At 44.7% G+C, this 11,442-nt stretch overlaps 1 protein-coding gene across 1 annotated transcript; it reads right to left on the bottom strand.

Moving 5' to 3' along the window:
- Positions 1-4,097: 4,097 nt before the first annotated feature.
- Positions 4,098-5,027, bottom strand: LOC102832391 (olfactory receptor 13A1-like). The gene has a single exon (XM_006867498.1). The coding sequence runs from the start codon at positions 5,025-5,027 to the stop codon at positions 4,098-4,100; it is 930 nt and encodes a 309-aa protein (XP_006867560.1).
- Positions 5,028-11,442: the final 6,415 nt, after the last annotated feature.

Raw genomic sequence — 11,442 nt, 5'->3', positions numbered from 1 at the left:
CATTCCGTGTTCCCATGTTCTGTTCAAACAACTACCTCTTGGTCCAGGTACAGATTCCTCATGAGCACAATTAAGTCTTCCAGAATACTCATACTTCACAGTGTCATCCATAGCTTTTCATGATCCACACAATCGAAAGCCTTTGAATAGTCAATAAAGCATAGGTAAACATCTTTCTGATATTCTCTGCTTTCAGCCAAGATCTCTCAGGCATCAGCAATGATATCCCTCATTCCACGGCCTCTTCTGAATCCGGCTTGAACCTCTGGAAGTTCTCTGTCAATGTATGATTGTAGCCATTTCTGTATTACCTTGAGTGAAACTTTACTCACATGGGATATCAAAGATATTTCCGCATTCCACTGGATCACCTCTCTTTGGAATGGGCACAAATATGGATCTCTTCCAATCAGTTGGCCAGATAGCTGTCTTCCAAATTTCTTGGCATAGAATAAATAGAGCACAAGTAAACATCTTTCTGGTATCCTCAGCTTTCACTATGATCCATTTGACATCAGCAATGATATCCTTCATTTCACCTCTTCTACTGAATCTGGCTTGAATTTCTGGGCACCTATTCATCAATGTAGTACTGCAATCTATTTTAAACTAACATTAGCAAATTTTTAATTATGTGTGATATTAATGGAATTGCTTGATAATTTACACATTCATTTTTAAACTATCTTTGGCAAAATTTTAACTGTGTGTGATATTAATGGAATTGCTTAATAATTTATATGTTCAATTGGATCAACTTTATTTGGAATGGAGACAAATATGAATTTCTTCCAGTCAGGTGGCCAGGTAACTCTTTCTAAATTACTTGGTATCAATTAGTGAACATTTCCAGCATTACATCCACTTGATTATACATTTCAGTTGGCATTCTTCTATTCCTCAAGCCCTGTTTTTCACCAATGCCTTCAGTGTAGTTTGGACTTCTTCCTTCCATACTATCAATACTTGATTATATGCTATCTACTGATAGCATAGTGGTTATGAGTCAGGCTGCTAACCTGAAAGTCAGCAGTCTGAAAACTACCAGCTGTTCTAAAGAAGATAGATAAGACTTACTGCGCCTGTAAAGAAAAGACCTACAGCCTCAGAAACTCTATGTAGGGCTGCTATGAGTCAGAACCAACTCCACAGCACATCGCCACTGCCACCACCTCTGAAATGGTTAAACGTTTGATGAATTCTATTTTGGTACAGTATTTCTGTGTGTTCTTTTCATCTTCTTTTGATGTCTTCTGATACCTTAAATGTTTTGCCCATATAATTCTTCAATATTCAAAATTCAAAACTTGAATTTTTCTTCAGTTATTTCAGCTTGAGATATACCAAGCATGTTCTTCCTTTTGATTTTTTAACTCCAGTTCTTTGCAATATTCATTATAATACTTCACATTGTTTTGCAAGCCACTCTGAATTCTTCTATTCATCTCTTCTACTTCATCGTTTTGTCTATTTGATTTAGTAAGAGCAAGTTTCAGAGTTTCTTCTGACACGTATTTTGTTATTTTCTGTCTTTAATCTCTTTCCAATTAGCTTTTTTTCGTGTATGTTCTTGACATCATCTTGTCTCCAGTCATTATTATTCAATGCATCAAATCTATTGTTGACTTGATATCTACATTCAGGAAGGATATCCTAAGGTCATACTTTAGCTCTCATTAACTTGCTGTAATTTCATTCATGTTCTACTAGAACTTGCAAATGAGCAACTGATGATCTACTCTGCAGTTGGCCCCTGACCTTGTTCTGACTGATGATATTGAGCTTCTCCACCATCTTTCTACAGATATACTCAGTTTTATTCCTGTGTATTCTATCTGGTGAGGCCCATGTGTGTAGTCACTGTTTAGGTTGTTGGAAAAAGGTAGTTGCTAAGAATTAGCTGCTGGTCTTGCAAAATTCTATGATGTTATCTCCAAAATGATTTCTATCACCAAAGCCATATTTTCCAACTACAGATGTTTCTTCTTTGTTTCCAATTTTCCCATTCCAGTCATGAATAATTACCATTGCATCAATACCTAAAGGTATTTGAAATACTGCTGGCAGATCTTCCAGAATCACAGCAACATGCAAGCCTCCACAGTAAGACAAACTGACAGACAAGTGGTGGAAAAGAGCACAAAAGTATTTAGAGATGCTTTATTTACAGTAGTCAAAAGTTAAAAACAATACAAATGTTCATCAACAGATGATTAGATAAATAAATGTGGTATGGTGGTTTTGAATAACAATATTATTCAGAAATAACAAAACAACTGACACATGCAACAACATGAGTGACTCTCAAGAATATCATGAAAACTGAAAGAAGAGGAGCAAGACATAAAAGAATCCATACATATATTGACTCTGCTTATATGAAATTCTATAGCATGAAAAACTGATATATTGTGGAAAAATCAGGACAGTGATGCCCTTAGGAGGTGAGGTGAGGGTTGACTGGGAAGGGGAACTAGGAAATTTTATGGGATGATTGTCATGTTCTGTATATTGATAAAAGTTTGGGTTACAGCTGTATGCATTTGTCAAAACCCAGCAAATGTACACCTCTATTTATGTATTCGTTGTCTGAAAATGTTACTTCAAAAGGAAATATATATATATATTAGCTAATGTTGAACTCTAATAAACAATAGACATGCTGAAGTATTTATGAAGTGGACTGGTCTTTGCCACTTGACTTGAAAAGGATGAAAAGTAAAATGGATAGATGGATGAAAAGATGAGTAATAAATACAGTATCAGATTAACAGAAGAAAATAGATACTAGGTACATACATGTTCACTGTAAATTCTTTCAACTTTATATGTGCAATTACAGTAGTCTATTACATAATAAAATGTGAAAGTTATAACTCTGGACTAAAGATAGAACCAGTCTTGGTGGTCAATATTAGGAATTGATTTAGGAAGACCAGGTAGTAGGTGTCCTGTCACCCAGCAGAGCCTATGGCACCACGTGCAGAGATGGAAGAAATAGTGGATGTAGAGATGGCCTGGGTACAGAAGCTAAGAAAGAATACCAAGAATTTTTCAATGAGGGACTCTTGCAGCTAGAGGAGGTTTTGGAAACAGAGCCCATGCATTTAGAGTGGTTACATGAGATCCCTGAAAGATTTCCAAGAATCCACCACTGGTGAGCAGTTAAATCAGTGGGTCCAGGGTATTTCACATCATTGTTCACATGGTCTGGACTGGAGCTATAAATTTGGAATCCTGGTGTATGATAAGTACTAGAATGATAACCACAATATTGGCAGTTTATAACCACCAGTCAGTCCTTGGAAACCCTATACAAGGTCTCTATGAGGTGAAACCTACTTGAAAATATTTTACAATAGCACAAGATGCACAGTTATATAAATGGAACCAGGATAAGATTTGGATTGTAGCTATAAATTTGCACATCACTGTCAAATATTCATAATAAGTTAAAGGCGCAGATGAAGTTACTAAGATGGGATGAGGTGATGAAGAATGGCAACATGTAGGAGCTAGAACTAGAGTAAGATGAATGATAATAGTGGAAAGGAATTGAAGAGAAAATGAAGCCATGTAAACAATGTTTGAGAAGAGTGGAAGCTGAGTTGCACATGTCTCACCCTCTCTGCCACGCAAGAGCCAGGAACTCACTGTTGTTGAGAGGAGACACCATTCTTGAGTTTTTAGGACCCATACCAAGGGAATTTGGTCAGAGAACGGGGTCTAGACGAGGTCTTAGCAACAGAAGGTCAAGAGGTGCCCACACTGAAGCACACTAAGTAATGGGACCCAGTGTCCTCGTGGCCTAACCCTAACCCTGACCTGATATAAGGACAATGCCTTACTCTACATAAAGCCTTGCTTCTGGATGCCAATGTCCCTCCCTCCCAACAGACCAGGTCCCACTCTCAGTCTCAGGATTTGCTAAGGTTCAAAGTAGAACACAGGGCACTCCCCATGGGAGGAAGCTCCTTATTGGTAAATTCATCCCATTAGTTATTTTCTTGCTCCTTCTTTCTTGCTTTTGATTATCAAATCATATTTTGGAATTACCAGATTGACACTAGAATAATTCACATGGCCCTGCTCTTTCCTCACCAGGAGGCCAGGGCTACCTTCTGGAGAGCAGTTTTCACATCTTTGTTCCTCAACGTGTAGATGAGCGGGTTCACAGCAGGGCTGACCGCTGTGTACAACACGGCCACCACCTTGCCATTCTCCATTGAGGCACCAGAGCCAGGAACGAAATAGGTGTAGATGAGAGTGGAATAGTACCAGGTGACCACCAGGAGGTGGGATGAGCAGGTAGAGAAGGCTCGGCGCTTGCCGGAAGCTGAGCGGATGCGGAGGATGCTGGCCACAATGTAACCGTAGGAGGCCAGGGTGAGGAAGAAGTTAACCACACCAAAGTAGACATCAGTTATGATAATCATGACATTGTTGACGGTGGTGGGACTGCAAGACAACAACAGCAGTGAGGGGGCTTCACATAAGAAGTGCTGGATGTGGTTGGGGCCACAAAAGGTCAGCTTTGCAATGAGGCCTGTGTGCACTGATGTGTTGATTGCACTGAATGTCCACACAGCTACAGCTAACAGAGCACACAGTGGCCAGCTCATGATGGTGCCATAGCGCAGTGGCTGGCAGATGGCCACATAGCGGTCAAATGCCATGGCTGTGAGCAACAACAGCTCCGCACCAAGGGACCAGATCAGGAAGAAGAGTTGGGTCAGGCAGCCCTGATAGGAAATTGTGTCCACCTGGACCAGCAAGCTCTCCAGAAGCTTGGGGAGAACAGTGGTTGTGCAGACGATGTCCAAAATGGCCAGGTTGACAAGGAAGAAGTACATGGGGGTGTGCAGACCTGGGCTCAGAGTGATGACTGTGACAATAAGGCCATTTCCTGCAAGGGCCATCAGGTAGAGGAGGAGGAAAAGGACCAAGAGCAAGCCCCGGACCTGTGGGTCTTCTGAGAAGCCCTGTAGAATGAACTCCACTACAGCTGTATTGTTGCCTGCTGACATCTGGGTGAACATCTTGGGTCCCTGGCCAGGAGGAGCACAAGACGGTGGATGTTTTGCTCACATTCCACCAAGGCTTTTTGGCAACTTCACCTAGAAAGCACACAACTAAGACATCAATATGTCCCTTTGTCCTGAGGTAGTCAGGGAATTACCACTCTGTTTGTAACCAGCACATATGTCCCCAGCATCACACAGCCAGTTACACAGTGAGCACCGAATGAGCCTGTAGTCACTTTAATTTAGAATATTTCCTTCCAAATCCAGTGACCCACTGCTCTCAGCCTACCTCTTAACATCCATGGCTCACCACTGATCAGCCTAGGCACTAAGCTGGGTGCCTGGTCTCTGCATCTCAGGAAGAGAAGCTTGGGATGCAGCTGGAGCATCTAGGAATCTACTCTCCTGAGAAGACACAGCTACAAGATATGGAGGGACGGTTGGAGTCAGCTACAGACACACCTGTATAGGTGTTTCAGGCACAAGCATTACTGTCCAGCCACATACAATAGGCTTCTCACCCAGAAAAGGTGGACCCTCCCCCCATAAGGGGAATGCCCACAGCTGATTTCAATGGCAGGAACCCCTACCCTGGTTCTAACTCAACTCTTTTCCTTCAGGAAGCATCAGGTTGTGCAAGGTTGGAGGCAGCAGGAAAGGGTGCATGTTGAGTCTCAGCACCACCCTATGACTGCCTCACAAATGCAGGGAGCCCAGATCTTTGATTGAGCTGCTTGGACAGGGCCCACCTCAGGGAAGAGTCACGAGCCTCAAGTGTCCCTTCCCCAGGGCCATTACACAGCCCAGTGGGCTAGGAGATTACAGGGTGTCGATGCATTTGGGGTGGACTGAGGGCGACCCAGAGGCACAGTCCCCACCACTTGGCACGTTTTGAACCCTTAGCTCATTCACACTGTGAACAAAAGACTACACACACAAGGGAGTATGTGTGTGTTCACACTGTGGACAAAAGACTACACACTAAGGGGCCTGTTCAGGGAGCTCATGGCTGAAAAAGTTCTGGTGAGTTTGACAGTTGGGACTGCTGGTTGGTTAATCCTGAAGGGCCTTCTGTGTGCCTGCACAACCACACAGCAGCACAGCCCTCTCAAAACAACATAACAACAGAGCCATGGGTAGCAAGATGGGGTTCACTTGAAGACTCTGCCTCTGAGGGTCTTTGTCATGCCTCACTCAGCAGCCACACACCACACCTACCCACAAACATCCACTGAGAACCTCCACAAGCAGCTGCAATGCCTGCACACCTTTCTAAGGCCTCAGCCCATGAAAACTGAGATCTACCCATCTGCAGATCCACCTTCAGGTCAACTAGAGGACTGGCCACCCGACCCTGCCAGCCTCCTGCACCAATTTCACAGAAGAGTTGGTGGCAGGTCCCTGCTGAGTAAGCAGCCTCCCATCCACTTGAGAGAACACAACCGACTTTGGGGACTAGGCACCCTGTGAGGGTCCCCTCTTACCAGGAGATCAATTGTACACATTAGTCAGCACATCGAGCAGATGTGGGAATGGTCCAGACACTTGTGCTTCAAACTGAAATAACAAAACACATGAGCAAAACAACATTAGGGGAATTTTTAAAACAATAAAATAGGTCAGGTTTAAAACAAAGCTGGATTTTCAGAAACATCAAAAGCAAAATTAGGACAGATAATCAGAAAGGCCAGGGGTAGACAGATAGACAGACAGTTACTACTTATTATTATTGTCCACTACTAATACAAGGGACACATCCCAATTATTTTTGTCTGAACATGATGCCACATTTACATTGAAGATACATAACATCTTACTCAGGTGGGAAGGTGAGATGTGCCCTGTGTCTAGAGGTCATTGTCATATTGCTTAGCGGCTCCTTTGCTTTGCCGTGGACCTTTAACTGGTGGCTGTCCCCTCTAGAAGACACCTTATCTGGGGAGCTGCCTTCGAGAGCAATTACCCCAACTAGAGGTAGTAGGTCCCATGGGTCTGAATTCTACGCTGACTGGGCTCAAGGGGTCAGGGTGGCAAAGGTGACTGGGGACTGGGCTCCTAGACCTGTCACTGGACCCATGGGTGGGTGGGGAACCTGTATGCCCCATGGGCAGTGCCTGGCACCTAAGCAATAATTCCCTAAGGGAAATCCTTGCCATGACAACTCAGACAACAGCCTGTGCACAACCAACCCTGTGGAAAGATGGGTTTCTGTTTAAAAATAACTTTAGTTTTTAGAGCTGCTTTAGTTTATAGTGTTTAACAATGGGCTGAGCGTTGAGCTGTTAACTCAAAGGTTGGGGGTTCCAAGACAGAAGCCACTTACAGGGAGAAAGATGGGGTATTCTGCTTCCATAAAGACTCACAGCCTCAGAAACCCTACGGAGCATGTCTCCTCTGTCCTGTAGGGCTGCTAGGAGTTGGAATCTTGTTGAAAGCAGTGGGTTTCATGGGCTTTTTGATTAACAGAAAAGCTGAGAAGGTGGTCCACTAATAGTATTCCCAAAGTACATAAGATGAAGTCATGCCACCCTCAATTCTAAGAATCAATATAGATTTGTTTCTTCTAAAACCAATTTGGCAATTCGTCCATGTTATATTTGATATTTTTCATCAACACCATAATTCAAAGACATAAATTCTTCTATCTTCCTTACACATTACTTAGCTTTCGCAAGCTTTTGAGAAGGTTGAAAATGCCATGACTTGGGTCAGGTGTACCTTACTCCTCAAAGTAACATCTTTGCTTTTTAATACTTTAAAGAGAACTTTTGTAGCTGATTCTCCCAGTGCAACACATTGTTTGATATCCTGACTGCTGCTTCCATGAGTGCTGATTGTGGTGAATTCAAGTAAAAACATTAAAATTCAATTCTTCCTTCATTTATCCTGATATTGCTTGTTGATCTAATTGTGAAAATGTTCATGTTCTTTATATGGAGGTTATATCCATGGTGAAGGCTGTAATCTTTCATCTTCAATAAGTTCTTCAAATCCTTTGACTTTCAGCAAGCAAGATAGTGTCATCTGCATATTGCAGGTGCTTAGTGAGTCTTCTTTCAACTCTGATGCCAAATTCTTCTTCATATAGTCCACAGTCCTAGGTTATTTGTTCAGTATACAGATTGAATAGCTATGGTGGAAGGATACAGCCCTGATACACACCTTTTCTGATTTTACATTACGCAGTATCGTCATATTCTGATCCAACAAGTGCCTCTTAGTTTGTGTACACAGTCTGAGTGTTTATTATCACAATTATCACAATTTAGGGTTCTAAATTTTCTAGTCTTTGCAATGGCATCCATAATCTGTTGTGATCCACACAGGCAAAAGTCTTTGCATTTTATAATCATTGAAACCCAGGTAAACATCTTTCTGCCATTCTCAGCTTTCACCAAAACCCACCTAGCATCAGCAGTGACACTCCTTATTCCACAGCCTCTTCTGAATCTGGAATGAATGTTTGTCAGCTCCTGTCAAAGAACTGCAACAAACATTTTTTAACTGGATATAATTGGGGTCACGGAAGGTCAGCTGTGCAATAGGGCCTGTGTGCACTAATGTGTTTACTGCACTGAATGTCCACACAGCCATGGCCAGCAACACAAGCAGTGACCAGCTCATGATGGTGCCACTCCACAGTGGGGAGCAGATGGCCACAGAGCAGTCAAAGGCATCAACAGCCCAGCACCCAGGAACCATATTAGGAAGAAGAGTTGGTTCAGGCAGCCCCCATGGGAGAGAGCAATCACCTGGACCACACACTCTGCAGAAGCTCAGGGAGAACAGTGGATGTGCAGACGATGACCAAAACGGCCAGGTTGACAAGGAAGAAGTACATGTTGTTGTTGTTAAGTGCTGTCGAGATGGTTCTGACCCATAGCGACCTGTATAGAAACCCTGTATAGGATTTCCAAGCAGCAGCTGGTGAACTTGAACCACCGACGTTACAGTTCAAACAACTTTGCAGTCCAGCACATTAACCCACAGTGCCACACAGGTGTGCAAACCTGGGATCAGAGTGCTGGCTGCAACAATGAGGCCATTTCCCATGAGAGCTGTCAGGCAGAGGAGGAAAAGGACCCAGAGCAGGCCCCAAAGCTAGAGGTCTTCTGAGAAGCCCTGCAGGATGAACTCCACTGCAGCTGTGTGGTAGCCTGCTGACACCTGGGTGAGCCATTTAGAGTCCCTGACCAGAGGGGAGCACAAGACAGTGGGTGATGTGGTCCTCAATAATGGCCCTGCTCACACCTCACCAGGGCTTGTTGGCAGCTTTGCTCAGAAAGCACACTACTAAAGTATCAATGTGTCCCTTCATCCTGGGATAGTCAGGGAATCACCTCTCACCCTGGTAGGCCTCGTAGGCAGCCCCACCAGGTCCTGATGATATCCTTTCCTCACAACTTTCCCTGTTTATAACCAGCAGGTCTGTCTCCAGCATCACACAGGCAGTTATACAGTGAGCACAGAATGAGCCTTTATTCACTTTAAGTTAAAACATCTCCTTCCTGATCTGGGTACCCACTGGTCTCAGACTTCCTCTCCATGCCCAAGACTCAACCAGACTAACCCAGGCACCAAACTGTGAGTCAGATCTCTGCATCCCAGGTGGAGAATCCTCCGGTGTTGCTGGGGCACCCAGAACTCTACTCTCCTGGACAGACACAGCGTCAGGGCCAGGAGTGATAGTCAGAGTCAGGTGCAGACTCACCTGTGCAGGTGCTCTGCTCACAACAACTGTTCTGTCAGCCTCACCCACTGTAAGCTGCTCCCCAAGAAAGGGTAGTCTCCCCATGAGGGGAGTTATATATGAGGCACCTTATCTGGGGCAGCTTATATGGGGCACCTTATCTCACTAGTTCCAGCTCCCTTTTCACTTGCCCTGGTGGGAAGCCCATTTCTTAGGAATCACCGGGCTGCTCAGGGCTTGGAACAGCAGGAATAGGTTGGTGCTGAGCCTCATCACAGCTCCATGACCTCCCCACTAATGCAGGTCCCCTGGATCTCTGACACACGTCTTTGGGTGGAGCCCCACTCAGAGAGCAGCCAGATTCACCAGTATTAAGTGTTCCTTTGCTGTGGGCACTGCTAACCTCAGTGGGGTTAGGAAAGTCCATGGTTTCCCCATGGATGCTTTTAGGGTAGGCTGAGGGCAACCCAGAGCTCAGTACCCACCATGTGTGCATGTTCTGAGAACTGGACTCCTCCACAGTGTAACACAGACAACGTACTGCACACACAGGTGTATGTGCTCAGTGCCCTGTTCAGGAAGATCAAGGGTGGGAAAGTTCTAGCCTTTCTAACCATTTGGACTGCTGGCTAGTGAGACCCTGTGGCCCGTCTTTGTGCATGCACAAGAGCAGAGCCAGCACAACCCTCTTAGGTCAGCAGAACGAGAGAGCCATGAGGAACAAGATGGGGTTCATCTGAAGGCAGGCAGACCCCTCACTCCCACCACAGGGGCAACAACAGGCCTGGGAACCCCCTTCCCAGCCATCTTCAAACCCTGATCCCTTGAGCTGAACCAACCCAAGACACAGCCCATCTACCTCAATTGCTCTCCCAATGAGGTTTCTCCTGGAGGGGACTACTGCCACTTAAAGTCCATAACAAAACCTTCCAGATCACACCCAGTGGTCACAGTGATCCCCCAAGCATCCCCAAGACCCCCTACATGCAGCAACAGTGCCCACACACCCTCCCCTGGCCTCACCCCACTAAGACTGAGATCCTCCTGCCTGCAGATCTGCCTGCAGGTGCACTGGAGACTCAGCCACTCCGACTCTGCTGGCCTGCTGCACCAGATTCATGCAAGACTTGGGGGCAGGCCCTTGCTGAGTCGGTGACCTCCCAACCACTGTAGAAACTGCGACCTACTTTGAAGATCTGATACCCTGTGAGGTTCCCTCTTACCAGTCGATCAATTGTACAGATTAGTCAACACAACAAGCACTTTAATTTTATGCTGAACTAGCAAAAGACATGAGCAAAGCACTTTTAGGAGAAGTTTTTCCCCACAATAAAGTACATCAGGGCAAAAGCAAAGCTATCTTTTCAGAAACATCAAAATCAAAATTAGGACAGATAATCCAAAAGGCCAGGAATGGACACACCAACTGTTACTGCCCGCTATTAATACAAGGGATGCATCCCAATCATTTTTGTCTGAACGTGAAGCCCCATTTGCAAGGAAGCTACATCTTACTCAGCTGAGGAAAGTGCCATGTGACTGGTATCTAAAGGGCATTGGCTTGCCATTCAGTGGCTCCTTTGTTTTGTTACAGAGTTTTAACTGCAGCCATCCCCTCCATAGACACCTCATTGGGAGAGTGGCCCTCAAGAGCAGTTACCCCACCTGGTACATGGCCCCACAAGGTTGTGTCTTGGGCTAACTCAGCTCAACTGGTCATGGTGGCAA

This window comes from Chrysochloris asiatica, unplaced genomic scaffold, assembly GCF_000296735.1.
Source record: "Chrysochloris asiatica unplaced genomic scaffold, ChrAsi1.0 scaffold00105, whole genome shotgun sequence".
Taxonomy (NCBI): domain Eukaryota; kingdom Metazoa; phylum Chordata; class Mammalia; order Afrosoricida; family Chrysochloridae; genus Chrysochloris; species Chrysochloris asiatica.
Note: the sequence above shows the minus strand (reverse complement) of the source record. Positions and strands in the feature narration are given on the sequence as shown.